Source organism: Rhincodon typus, chromosome 5, assembly GCF_021869965.1.
Source record: "Rhincodon typus isolate 14 chromosome 5, sRhiTyp1.1, whole genome shotgun sequence".
Taxonomy (NCBI): Eukaryota; Metazoa; Chordata; class Chondrichthyes; order Orectolobiformes; family Rhincodontidae; genus Rhincodon; species Rhincodon typus.
This window is the reverse complement of record NC_063336.1, coordinates 61,861,002-61,875,936: the sequence shown is the minus strand read 5'-3', so window position 1 is coordinate 61,875,936 and position 14,935 is coordinate 61,861,002. Positions and strand designations below refer to the sequence as shown.

At 41.2% G+C, this 14,935-nt stretch overlaps 1 protein-coding gene across 3 annotated transcripts in view; it reads left to right on the top strand.

Annotated features, from left to right (window-relative positions):
- Positions 1–14,935, top strand: part of ptprk (protein tyrosine phosphatase receptor type K) — a 542,188-nt gene that overhangs the window by 151,612 nt on the left and 375,641 nt on the right. For all 3 annotated transcript variants that reach the window (XM_048597194.1, XM_048597193.1, XM_048597191.1), the window contains exon 3: positions 5,012–5,283. In XM_048597194.1, coding sequence (XP_048453151.1) covers positions 5,012–5,283 — 272 coding nt within the window. The remainder of the gene's footprint in view (positions 1–5,011; positions 5,284–14,935) is intronic.

The window sequence follows — 14,935 nt, the reverse complement described above, 5'->3', positions numbered from 1 at the left end:
TTGTGGCGGCCTCTACATCGGGGAAACCAAGCGGAGGCTCGGGGACTGCTTTGCAGAACACCTACGCTTGGTTCGCAATAAACAACTGCACCTCCCAGTCGCAAACCATTTCAACTCCCCCTCCCATTCCTCAGGCGACATGTCCATCCTGGGCCTCCTTCAGTGCCACAACGATGCCACCCGAAGGTTGCAGGAACAGCAACTCATATTCCGCTTGGGAACCCTGCAGCCCAATGGTATCAATGTGGACTTCACCAGTTTCAACATCTCCCCTCTCCCTACCGCATCCCAAAACCAGCCCAGCTCGTCCCCGCCTCCCAAACCTGTCCTTCCTCCCACCTATCCCCTCCTTCCACCTCAAGCCCCACCCCTGTCTCCTACCTACTAACCTCATCCCGCCCCCTTGACCTGTCCGTCCTCCCTGGACTGACCTATCTCCTCCCCTACCTCCCCACCTACACTCACCTTTACTGACTCCATCCCCGCCTCTTTGACCTGTCTGTTTCCTCTCCACCTATCTTCTCTTCTATCCATCTTTTATCCGCCTCCCCCTCTCTCCCTATTTATTTCAGAACCCCCTTCCCCTCCCCCGTTTCTGACGAAGGGTCTAGGCCTGAAACGTCAGCTTTCCTGCTCCTATGATGCTGCTTGGCCTGCTGTGTTCATCCAGCTCTACACCTTGTTATCTGCAGTTCTTGCTGTCTCATCAAGCCAATCTGGTTTTGGAAATGGTCTACCTGTTTCTCTGAAGTAGATGGGCACATGTGTGGCTGTTGCTATTTGTATGGTTGGAGGTTGAAATTTTGAACAGATGTAATGGCGTTATGATATTGATGCAAATGCTATCTGGAGTTTGCCTGATGTTACAGCTTGAGGGCTATCAGCATTTATTGTCTACAATCTAACTATTTTCAATACATGTGGTTATGTTAAAAACCAATCAGGCCATGCTTAAAGATTATTTAATAACTCATTTATTTTAAAGTGTCTGATTAAGTAGTCTATCTTCCAGTTACGCTGTAAAGTTATCATATAGTTGTGTTTGAATTGCTTGGCAGTGGTCTAATCTTTGTTTTCATTGGTAAACCAAACAGTTTAATTTTAAAATATGCAGTCAGTTTCATTGGGATATATGCAGTTTACAAAACAATGTTGCTTACGCGTGCATTTCATTTTTGCATGAAGCTTTGTTCATTTTCTCTTCATGAAGTTGAATACTGACAATGTTGTTTTAAGATTTTAGTAATACAGACGTTAGCTTTGTCTGTCAAGCTCTCTTTGTGTCTTCCTTGTAAATATCCTTGGTGTAAAGGATCTGCTGCAGTTTTAATGACCTATTGATCAAATTACCTGCTGTGGACTGCCTACTTGGTGTAACGTGCTGGTATAAAAGAGGCCCGAATGGATGTTAAAATTATTCTTGTGGATTCGGGAGTGCTATTCTGGATTCAGAAGCATAATTAGGAATGATTGTTGTCTGGGCTTGATGCTGCATCATCTGCAAGCTGGGTCAGTCTCTAGGCTACCTGATATTGTCCTGACACAGCAGTGTAGTGCCTCTGTTGTGTGCACAGCCTAGCAATGAGGCCTTGCTCAAACTGAGATGGGATTTCCAATGGTAGACTAAGCTGACTTGCCTGTGGACTCTCCTGATAACCCTGGTTGGCATTCTTTCCCATTCGTAATAAAAATTACTATCCTGTCACCTCCAATGCTGAAATTCTCTGGACTGTCAGTTGACTTCACATCTACATTATATGACAGTTGCATTAGTGTATTCAAACCCTCAGGTTTACAGGATGAAGGGGCTGTCGTATGAACAAAGGGTTGAGTAGGTTGAGCCTATGCCAATTGGAATTTAGAAGAATGTAATGTGATCTTCTCTTATGATAAAGAGATACTGACAGATTCCCACCCTTTAGGTGCTAAGAATATTTTCACTTTTGGGCATTCTAGAATTAGGAGGTTGCCAGTTAAAATGAGATTTTTCATATGTTTGGTTCTGCCCACTTAGGCTAAAAGAGTTTCACAGTCTGGCTGTAACACACTGTGTTCCTATTTCATGTAAACTCATAGTGCAAATGTGCTTCCAACTTCTAAATCATTTGTTTTCTGTCAGAAAAGCCACAGGGTTGTTTGTCTGCCAGAAATGGGAAATGCTACTCTGGTGTGGTAACCCTTTCTTAGGTGTAATTATTGGCCCGGAGCACTGAGATTTTTACTCTGCAATTAATTGGACTACTCTGCAATTAACTGGGCTACAGCTGAGTCAAGTGCTTCATTCTTAGGCTTGAGGGCAAATCTTAACCCTTGATACCTAGAAGGAATTTGGCAAGCAAATAATTAAAATGTCTTACCAACGTGCTCAACTTAATTTTCTGTCAGCCCTCAGGTGACTAATTTTATTTGCTTTAATCAAGAGAATCTTTAAAAGGGGGAATCTTTTGAAAAGTGCCAAATCGTCCTTAAAATGTGCAGTTGACATCACTGGGTTCTGAATGTAATTTAAACCTGAGATTTGTGAGAGGAAGCCATTGTGATTGCCTTTCTGGAACCAATTCACAAGAACGTGAGAAAGGAGCAAGAAAAGGTCATTCAGCCTGTAAAGCATGCTCAGCCGTTTCATAACAACAACAACACAGCTGATACGTTTGTGATCTCATTCCATTTACTGTCTGTCCCTTTACCACCCTCCCAAACCACTCGTAACAATCCCATGATCAAAAATTGATCAAACTCATCAATTAGCCTAGCTGCACTGGTCTCTGCCAGAAGAAAGTTCCACAAAGCAATGGCCTATTAAAGAATAAAGAACAATACAGCCCTCCAAGCCAGCATGGATACATCCCCGCCTCTTCGATCTGTTTGTTTCCTCTCGACCTATCCTCTCCTCTATCCATCTTCTATCCGCCTCCCACTCTCTCCCTATTTATTTCAGAACCTCCTTCCCCTCCCCCTTTTCTGATGAAGGGTCTAGGCTGGAAACGTCAGCCTTTCTGCTCCTATGATGCTGCTTGGCCTGCTGTGTTCATCCAGCCCTGCACCTTGTTGTCATGGATACATTTTGCCCTTCCATACTGAACTGTCTTCACTTGCAGGATCTTTTGAGAGAAAAATATTCTCCTTGTCTCATTTTAACTGACAATTTCCTAATTCTAGAATGCCCCACAAGTGAAAATATCCCCTTAGTATCTAAAGAGTGGGATCCCCTCAGTATCATTTATATTGAACATAGAACATAGAACAGTACAGCACAGCACAGGCCCTTCGGCCCACGACGTTGTGTCGACCTATTATCCTACTAAGATCCATCTACAGCGCATACGCTACATTTTACTATCTTCCATGTGCCTATCCAAGAGTCATTTAAAAGCCTCTAAAGTATCTGACTCTACTACCACTGCAGACAGCGCATTCCACATGCCCACCGCACTCGGTGTGAAGAACCTACCTCTGACATCTCTTCTACACTTTCCTCCAATCACCTTAAAACTATGCTCCCTTGTAATAGTCATTTCCGCCCTGGGAAAATGTCTCTGACTATCCACTCTATCTATGCCTCTCATCATCTTGTAAACCTCTATCAAGTCACCTCTCATCCTTCTTCGCTCCAATGGAAAAAACCTTCGCTCCCTAACCTTTCCTCATAAGACCTGCCCTTCAGTCCAGGCAGCATCCTGGTAAATCTCCTCTGCACCCTCTCTAAAGCTTCCACATCTTTCCTATAATGAGGTGACCAGAACTGAACACACTATTCCAAGCGTGGCCTAACCAGAGTTTTATAGAGCTGCAGCATAACTTCACGGCTCTTAAACTCAATCCCCCTACCACAGATCACATTTCATTCTTCTAAATTCCAACTAGCATAGGCTCAACCTATTCAACCCTTTGTTCATATGATAGCCTCTTTATCTTGTAAATCTGAGGGTTAATATTTGAATATGTATATGATGGAAAGATTTTGAAGAGAGATGCTGTTGTGCAGACTTTGTGCCACATTTAAAAGTGTAAATAGTTAACGGGGTTATTGTTTGTTCAGATTTCCAAAAAGATCTTCTAGCAGCCTCTCTTCAATTATCTGGAGCACAATCTCCATTGAGACTATCGCAAAAATAACAGAAATCAGTTTAGTGAATCTTTTTGAACTAATGCAACAATTGATTGATTGGGATGCCCTGAGCCCCTTTAGTGTTGATGTTTTTATGATAGCCCTCCCACCCCAGGCCCTAACCCCGTAAACATTCCAAGCACTTACTGAACTGTTGAAGATCATGCATTCTAGTTTCTTATTGTTGATGTCCTAAAGATCTCCTAACTTTTACTGACCAATTCAAACTCAGCGTTGGAAACACTTTAATTCCCAGGCCTTATCTATCTAGTATATCAGGTTGACAACGTGGCAGGCTGTACAGTTCACCTTCATCTCCCTTAGCTCCACATGCGAAGCTCCCACTATCAATAAACTGCAGGCGTTCGATGCAGTTAATCAGCCCTTCCTAGTCCCTCTTAAAATCTCAATAACTGGAATTATTTCTGGGCATTGTTTCATTTTAGGATTCTGATCATTTCAGTTTGGCACAGTGAGGCTGCACTGCTGTTGAAACTTATGGTCAATATTTGCTATTTGCCTCTGGTATTGCTTAATCTCTGTACAAGCACAAATAATGCTTTTATCACTTTGGCTGCACCCTCTGTTTTGGGAGATGATTAGAAATAGTTTTGAGACCGTCTCAGCTGTTCTTTGTTTGAAGAATACATCTGAAGAAGATAAGTTCTAGTTTTGTACTGAGAGTATTGCTGCATTCTTGGAAGAATGAGTACTTAAACATTGTCTGAAATCTTGTAAAAGAGCAGGTCAATTTAACCATTATGTACATATGTTTGACATACAAAAAGAAGAAGCATCAGTTAGTTTTATATATGGTCTATCTGGCGCATGCGATATTTTAAGTATTTTGTGATGTTATGTCAAATGTATAATAGTCTCCTTCTTTTTGTTTGTTTTCAACAGGATCCTTCTTAATAGCTGAGTCTTCTCAGCATATGCCAGGAGATAAAGCACGACTCTTGCTTCCATTGATGAAAGAAAATGACACTCACTGCATTGATTTCAGTTACTGGTTGTACAGTGAAGATTACTTGAACCCAGGAACACTGAACATTTTTGTCCGAGTGAACAAGGGAGCTTTTGCAAATCCTATTTGGAATGTGACGGGATCTCAGGGAGTCGAATGGCATCGGGCTGAACTGGCAGTGAGCACCTTCTGGCCAAATGAGTACCAGGTAATGATGGTCCTGCTCACTGTAGAGTCAACAACTTGAGCTGTCAGCAATGAAAGGAAAAGGGGACACATACATGATAACTAATGTTGAAATAGCTAATGGTGAAGCTATTAATGTAGCAGTTTTATGCATTTGTTTCAAAATTGTTCAACCAAAACACAGTACCAATCAATAAATAGTTTTGTTGTCAGCCTGGTAGAAAACACTGCGGAGGTCACTGTGATCATGCTGTGCATTGCATTGTTAGATTGTTGCTTAAGTGGTGTGTTCAGTTTGGTGGCATAAACAGAAGGAAGACATCCCTGTTTTAGAGTTTGCAGACAGAGGAGCTGTGTGACTGATCATTGGAAGGCCAATGAGGAGGAAAATTCCAAAGAATATTGTGTTTTTAATCTCCTAGGTGAATGTAAACCATAGAAAGTAGGAGCAGGAATAGACCATTCAGGTCTTCGAGCCTGCTGCACTGCTCAGTATGATCATGGCTGATCATCCAACTCAGTACTGTTCCTGCTTTCTCCGAAACACTTCGATCCCGTCAGCTCTAAGAATGATGTCTAATAACTTCTTGAAAACATTGTATTTTGGCCTGAATCGCTTTGAGAGACAGAGAATTCCGTAGGCTCACCACTCCCTGGGTGAAGAAATTCCTTCTCATCTCAGTCCTAAATGGCCTATTTTATATCCTCAGGCTGTGACCCCTCATCCTGGACTCCCCGGTCATGGGGAACATCCTTCCTGTATTTACCCTGTTTAGTCCTTTTAGAACTTGTTAGGTCTCTTTGGATCCCCTTCTCATTCTACCAAACTCCAGTGAATATTTTCCTAACCACCCAGTCTCTTGTCAGTCCACCCATTATAGGAATCAGTCAGGTAAATCTTTGTTACATCCCTTCCATAGTCGGAACATCTATCCTTTGATAAGGAGATGGAAACAGTATACAGTACTCCAGGTTTGGTCTCACCAAACCTCTGCACAATTGCAGCTAAATTTCCTTGCTCCTGTAGTTGAATCCTTTCACTATGAAGGGCAATATACCATTTGCTGCCTTCACTACCTGCTACATCTGCATGTTTACTTTCAGCAACTGGTATACAAGGACTCCCAGGTCTTGTTGCACCTTCCCCTTTTTCAGCCTATCACTATTCAGATAATACTCTGCCTTCCTGTTTTTGTGACCAAGATGGAGAACCTCACATTTATCGACATTATATTTCATCTGCCATGTATCATTTTTTATTTATTCATTTTGTGGGATGTGGGCGTTGCTGGCTGGCCAGCATTTATTGCCCATCCCTAGTTGCCCTTGAGAAGGTGGTGGTGAGCTGCCTTCTTGAACCGCTGCAATCCACCTGCTGTGCGCTGACCCATAATGCCATTTGTGAGGGAATTACAGGATTTTTGACCCAGTGACAGTGAAGGAATGGCAATATATTTCCACGTTAGGATGGTGAGTGGCTTGGAAGAGAACTTGAAGGTGGTAGTGTTCCCAAAAATCTGCTGCCTTTGACCACTTCCATCTTGAATGACATGGCCCACTCACTCAACTTGTCCATATTAATAGTGACCTTGCACTTGTGCAAAGTTGTGAACTACATATATAAAAGAGCTAAACCTGAAAGAAGAAATTCACCTGAGTGGAGCATGATATCAGATGGTAGTAAGGATCAAATTCCATTAGGATTTGTTCTTCACACAGAATAATCAATACAGAGAAGCATCTCCTGGAAGGAACAAAAGTACTGAAATCTCATCAAGATTTGATTCTACATTTCATAATGTCAGGTGACAAAGCTTTGTGATAGGAGGCTTTTTGGAGTTTAGGTTTTGGTACTGTTCGCTTAATTTGCAGAATGCAACAATATGCAAATCAAAATAGCATATGAGCGGAAATATGAAATTGGCCATTTTGGCAGGAAGAATTCAAAAGAAGCACATTTATCTAAACAATGAGAGAGTGCCGAGCTATGAGGTACAGAGGGATCTGGGTGTCCTAACGCATGAGTCACAGAAGGCTAGTATGCAGATTAATTAGGGAAGCTAATAGAATGTTATAATTTATTATGAGTGGAATTGAGTACAAAACTGGAGAGGTAATGCTTCAGTTATACTGGGTGCTGGTGAGACCACATCTAGAGCCCTGTAAAGGGTATTGGTCACCTTATTTAAGGAAGGATGTAAACTTACTGGAAGCAGTTCAGAGAAGGTATACCAGACTAATACCAAGAATCAGCTGGTTGTGTCACAAAGAGATGTTGGACAGGCTCGGCTTTCTCCATTGGTGTTTACAAGAGTAAGAAGTGTTTTGATTGAAATATATAAGATTGTAATGGAACTTGACAGGTTGGATGTGGAAGATATGTTTCTTCCTATAATAGCATTCAGCGCTAACAATCACACTTTAAGAAGGAACTGTCACTGATTTGAAACAGAGGTATGGTAAAATTTATTCTGTGATAGGGATAGTGAGACTTTGGAGTTCCATTCTTTAAAAGTTCCTGGAAGTGGAGTCATTGAATATTTTAAGGCAGAGGTAGATAGATTCTTGTTGAACAAGAGTGTGAAAGTTTGACCAGTGGAGGCAGGAATGTGAATTTGAGGTTCCAGTCAGATGATTCATGACGTTATTGAATGTTGTATACTGAAGACTAATGCTCCAGAATTAGCTGTGCCCGTAGCTAAGCTGTTCTGGTACAACTGTAAAACTAGTATTTTCATGACAGTGTGGAAAATTGCCTAGCTTTCTCTGTCCCACAAAAAGCAAGTCAAATCTGGCCAATTACTGTCCTATATGTTTAATCATTGGAAAACTGATGGAAGAGGTCACCAGCAATGTTATCAAGTGGCACTTTCAAAGGAACAATGTGCTGTCTGATGCTCAATTCTACTTCTGTCAAGGCCACTCAGATCTTAATCTAATCACAGCCATGGTCCAAACATGAACCGACGAGCTGAACTCCAGAGGGGAAATCAAGGAGTCTTCCCTTCATGTCAAGGCAACATTTGACTGAGTCTGGCATCAAAAAGCTTTAGCCCTAGCAGAACTAGAGTCAACTGAGATTGGGGGAAGCATTTTGAGTGGAACACACAAAAGTGGTCATTGTGGTTGTTGGGAATCTATCATCTCAGTCCAAGGACATCACTGCAGGTGTTCCTCAGGTTAGTTTTCCAAGTCCAACCATATTGAACTGCTTAATTATTTACCTTCCCTTTACCATAAAGTCCAAAGTGGGGAGGTTCACTGATTTGCACAATATTGAGCACTATTCACCACTCCTCAGATACTGAAGCAGTCCAAGACCATGTATAACAAGATTTGGACAACATCCAAAACTTTAATGTCACACACATGCCAAATGCATGTCCTTGGGGCGTAGGGACACCTACGTTGCTATTAGAAAGTATGTTCCAGGATTTTGACAGTGATATAACTCCAAGTCAAGGTGGTGCGGGGCTTGGAAGGAATTTGCAGGTGCATATTCCTATAACATCACAGATACAGCTGCATCAAATACAACTACTACTGGGGTGGCATGGTGGCTCAGTGGTTAGCACTGCTGCCTCACAGCACCAGGGACCTGGGTTCGATTGTGCCCTTGGGCAATTGTCTGTGTGGAGTTTGCACGTTCTCCCCGTGTCTGCGTGGATTTCCTACCAGAGTCTCAAAATGTGCAGGCTAGGTGGATTGGCCATGCTAAATTGCCCATAGTGTCCTGGGATGTGTGGATTAGGTGGGTTATAGGGGGGATGGGTCTGGGTGGGATGCTCCTACGGTCGGTGTGGACTTGTTGGGCCGAAGGTCCTGTTTCCACACTGTAGGGATTCTATGATTCTGCGATCTTGTGAATTATTCTGGCAGGCCACGCAGATTTTACCTTCTGAGTTGAACCAATAATGGTTGCTGCGCGGCTTCCACCCAGCTACTCTGTGTCACTTGCTCACCCAGAAGCTCCTGCATGTGGCCAAGCTTTCATACTGCACGCCAGCTCTCACGGTTGTATTCTCACCCTGCATACTATGCAAGTGCAGTGCTGATTCACGACCCATCCTATCCTTTAACCAAGGCTCAGATTCAAACGCACGCATTCAATTTTACAAAATCAATTCCCTCGAGTGAACAGAATAACTACATATGAATGATCCCCTCTCTGATATAAAGCTTAATTTTTGTAATTGGAAGATTTGGATGATGCGCGATTTAGGACCTTAAGTAGTGGATGCCAATCCATCCATCTGATACCAGTGAATTTTTCAAAGATGTTTGCTTTCAACAGCTTTTCTTAAAGGTTAAATGCATGAATATTGAAAGTGCCTTTTCTTGAGAAGAGGTAGATTCTACTACCTTATTAAAAATCAAAACCTAGAGGCAAAAGTGAAGTTGCGGATAGAAGTGATTTTTCTTTACCATAAGTCATAAATGGAAAGGGATTTTCAGCAGCTGCCAAGATGGTGCTGGAGGGTAATCATGCCTCATTTCCATTGATTTAGAGAATTAAAGGAATTCCTATACTCTTGTCAATGAAATATATATGCACACTGTTAAGTTTTTTTTTCTATTCAACTTTCCTTGCCATCAATCTGCATGCATACATTAAATACTTTTGACTGTCTTTAAGAACTACGTTGAAGTTTGTGTTGCAGTCAGAAGTCTGCCTGCCAGTGACCCCCCAGTCAACTTCCAAGATGAAAATAAATTGTATCCAGTTATATGCCTTCAAGATGTTTGCATAAGTAATGAGTTCACCAAATATTAAGACATCCTAAACAAAATACAAACAGAACTGCAGATGCTAGAAATCAGAAACAAAAACAGCAGCAATTTTCCCCGCAATTTCTGTTTTTGATTAAGACATCCTCTTAGGTGTCAGCAAAACACCTGAAGAGAACACAGTGAGTCTTTCTGAATCAGCTTTTCAGCATTTTGTAGACAAGGCAGCCGGCTACGTTAACAAAAACAGAAATTGCTGGCAAAGCTCAGCAGGGCTGGCAGTCTCTGTGGAGAGTCGAGTCCAGTAAACCTTCAGAAGTCCTTGTTTGTTTATTAACCAGCTACGCTAGTTCTCTTCCCTATTATCCACTGATGATCTGATTTCTTTACCAGGAAATTGAAAAGAAAGAGTATAATAAGCAAAATTGTCATTTATTTGCAATATGAGGCCCTATATTTTGAAGACCTTTTTTGTATAGCTAAAATCAAAGACATTGGCACTTTGCCCCCTTGATGCTTTCATCCCAAGGTGCTGAGGAATGGTACAACTTAATCTGCCAACAGAAAACTATAATATAAACTTAATCGACTGTCTTCTACTGGCCTATATCACTGATGTCTGCCAAATTAGTAGGTTTGGGATGTTCTTCAGAGGGTCGGTGCAGACCCAATGGGCGCAAACTACCTCATTTGGCACTGTAGCAATTCTATGATTCTAAATGTAATATAGATGCCCAATAGGAACATGGTAATTTGATTTTAGTAATTGAAGACAATGAAACATCAAATTGGATGTAAAACATGGATCAGACAGGAACTTGCTTTGTTCCTGCTCGGGGTGTGTTAACTCAAAGTGACGTCTTCGCTTTTTCACAGTTGCAGTTGGAGAATTTGAGCTGTATCTTCTTTACCTCAGGTTGCACATGATCTTACCATCACCATGCTGTGTTACTCCCCACCCCCATCCCCGCCAATTCCCGTCCATATTAAGATAAATTATAGTTTTAAACAAAATCTTCAAGTGGATTCAAGGGTGGAGAAGACAGAATGAAGAAACAAATTGTGAATTCTGCTGCCAATCTTTATTTTCTCTTTTCAAAAAATTTCTTCACAGCATGTAGGCACCACTGACTTGGCCAGCATTTATTGTCAATCACTAATTGCCTTTCGAGAAGGTGTTAGTGAGCTGCCACCTTGAACTGCTGCAGTCCTTGAGGTGTAGGGGCACCAACAGAGCAAGGTCATTCATTGAAGAATGCACAGAGGAGAATGGTCACAGTGATAGAGGGTGCAATAGATAAAATCAGAAACTATGTTCCTTTTAATTTAGAAATATTGACTGATTTGGTTCGCGTTTCTGATTGGAGGTTAGGAATTCTACCACTTAGGTAACCAGATCTTCAAATTGTAACGACAGGTATTGTTGCTGGAAAATGGACGATGAGAGTACAGCAGATAATTGTATGGTTCTATATTCAGAACTAAGATGTGATTTTGGTCTAATTGCTAGTTTCAGCTGAAGGCAGACTTTCGACTAAAATACACAGAACATGGTGCTCCAGTTATTACCTTGTGAGATGTTGATTGAAACCTACGTATACCTAATTTAAATGCAGCACTGGGGGGAGAAAAACAATGGCTATATTAATTGGAGGTTTGTGTTGCCTTAAGGTAAATTGGAGGAGGTGGATTGAAAATGGAGCAGTAATTGTGTTCGTTGCAGTAAATTTAAGATCACAAATGATTGCACGTTGAGTTGGTGAAAGCAGTGGAAAGTTTCAATATTTTAAAGTTCAGTTTAATGTTAGAAGTTCAATCCTCAACCTATTATATCAAATAGGGTGAATGGTCTCAAGGTTTTATTGGTGCTGTAAATGTATTATCACATTTCCAGTCCATTGTAGGGCCTAACATATCAGCGCCTTGTTTGACATTTGAACTTCTGCTTTGGTTCTTTTGGGAAGGAGTAAAACCACAGTCCTTGTAGGTAATGATTATCAGCAAAAGCCATTTTCTTGTCTCATCCGAGTTTAAGTTGAAACAAGTTCACATCTTTGGAGTAAAGATGAGGAATGTGCGGACAAGGTTAATGAAAACATTATAAACTGAGAATGGAATGCAACACTCCACTTTGAACTGTGGGTCACAAACAAAGCTTGCAATCTCCTCACCTGCCAAGATAGATTATATAACTACCTACCTTGCTGAAGTGAAATACTGTCCCCAGCGGAGCTAAAATTGGCTGTTGCATAGTTTTGTGCACAAACTTAAGAAGTCGCAACAAACTCTCTCCTGAATGGGAATACTGCTGGCCACCCCGTCAATAGAAATTTCTAGAAATTTATTAAAATATATTTTAACACGCACAATCTTCTACAATCAGTTCCTTTTCCTTTGCTCTCATATATTTTCTGATCCTGATTCTCGATCCACGTTACTGTTTTCTCCAGCTTTCTTCACTTTGTCTTGCTCCTACCACTCATTATGCCATGAAAAAAATTGCCTCAGCTCATTGTTTTGCCATTGTCCTGTGATCTCCTTATTTTTTGCCCTCTATCTTGTCGAACCTGATCTTTCTCTTCTCCTTCTTCCTTCTTCTCCAACTTTGGCCCAGTTATTCCACTGTTTTATAACATGCTTCTACTAAATGCTCGAATTAACCTTGGTTACTCAAACGTTTACAGTGGGAGTCCGACTGTTGATATTTCCTACTTGTTATTGTTTTTGTATTAAAGTTTCTATACTCGAGTAATATTTAAATGTTTTGAATTAGTTGTTCAGTTTATATCATTTCTACAATAGCTAGTTTTAAGCCCTCCAAACTGGGAATGGTACTACTGCAACTCCAGATTCTGTTTTATGGCTTTTTTTCACAGCCATTTAAAATAGCACAGGTTGGGGTCAGCAGTCAAGCATTTTATTGGAGGAATTCCAAAATTTATTAATGGGATTATTGTAGAGGGTCCTTTTTATCCCCAACCTCCTTGCTCTCTTCATGTTTGCACCCAGGCCCGTTCTTAACTTCCTGCTAGTCTGCACGCTTATGCATTGCTTTCACTAACTCATCCTGGTCTCTGGCATCCACTTTCAGTGCTTTTTCTATCTTGGCTGCCTCACTATGCAAGGTTTCACTTTATCCAGCTTGGTTTCCCCCCTCACTTTTTTTCCTGTCAGATCTGTGGATTTTCTAGCCTTAATTGCACTATTCTGTTTGTTTTCCCAGCATTGATTTGTTAGGTTTTATTTATTTTTAAATATGTTTGCCACTTTCCCAGATTGTTGCTGAGGAAATAACTTTTCCTCAACCATGTGTAGATTCAGGTGGTTATGGGGATGGGTATTCAGAAGTGGCCTGACACTGCAGGTGTGGAATTTGACAGTGCCACATGAGGAAGCCCCCAGTTTTGGGTTTGTTACAGAATCATTCGTGAGAAGGTTGCATGTGGGAGCCATTCCCAATTTCTTGATACTCCAAGCTTCAGCAAATCAATTTGAGTGGAAACCTCATTTAGACACTCTCAGGCTTGGAGGGGGGGTTGCGTGGTCTTTCACCTGAAAGAAATATATAAAATTGAGAGGCATGACTAATGTGGATAGTTGGAGTCTTTTTCCCAGGGTTGAAATGTCAGATACTAAGGGCCTAGATTTAAGGGAGAAAGTTTAAAGAAAGTGCGTGATGGAAGTGCTTTTTTTGCATAGAGGGTGTTGGGTGCCTGGAACACGCTGCCAGGGGAGGTGACAGAAGCAGGTACGAAAGCAATGTCTTAAAAGGCGTTTAGACAGACACATGAAGAGGCAGTGAACACAGGGATGTGGACCATGTGCAGGCGAATGGGATTGGTTTAGACTGACATCATGGTTGGTACAGCATTGGTGGGCTGAAGGGCCTGTTCTGTTGTTGTACTGTTCTCACTTTCCTATCACCTAGCCAATTTTGTGTAATTAATCATACTGAGAGCCTAACCTTTAAGATAAATCAATAATATACGCAAACAGTGGTTAATTGCTACTTGATCAAATTTCCAGGAATTGTTAAACCAGAATTAACAATCCGAGTCATGGAATCGAACCTTGGAGGAAAGTAGCCCTCGTGCCCCAATTCAATTTGGCCTGCTCTCCATAAATTACCATTCAAACCTGGGACTTTATGTGGTTTCAGTTCTCACCAGTTAAATTTGTTGACTGGGACAAATCTGATGGTGAACTATGTTTTAAATTCGGTTCTTTTGCTTACGCATGGTATTTGATTTTACTTTGGTGTGATAAAATAATCTGTATGCATTTGGTTTCGCATGTGAGAACAGGAATCCCAGCAGGTTGTGCTCTTACCTCATTCTGAGGCTCAAGTTCTTAGACTTGCGGCGGGGCCCTGAATCCTACTTCGGGTAATTTCAGTTTACTCAGCCCAGGCCTTGAACTTTGCAGCATTAAGCTAAACCAGTGAATTTCTCATTGCCTTCAATTACCAAGCTTATGTAGGCTGCTCTGGAGTGTCTAGACCTTTCTAAAACAAAACTTACAAGACTGCTAGCACCAGAAATATCATAAACAACCTGGTATTAATTTCTTGAGGGCTTTTCCACTGTCAGAATTTTCCGTACTGTACATAGAAATGTAATTCATTGATAAGCACCTTACTCTTCCTCTCAGTTTAAAAAAAGACCTAACGAGCTGTAAATTTGAGTTCATATATTTAAAACAAGTGTAGATTTGTGTAAGTAGTTGACAGCATGATCAATTGAGATTAATGCAGCAGACCTAATTTCCCCAGTGCTTCGCCTGAGAGCAGTATTATGTAACCCTTTTCGTCATTGCTAATTTAACCTGGAAGGATATTACACGTCCTCAACAGTATTTTTCAACGGCCTGAGAAGTGCCAGAAATTTAATAAATCTGGGAGTTCATTGAATAAGTTAGAAACAAACCTAATAGAATATTACTGTGTA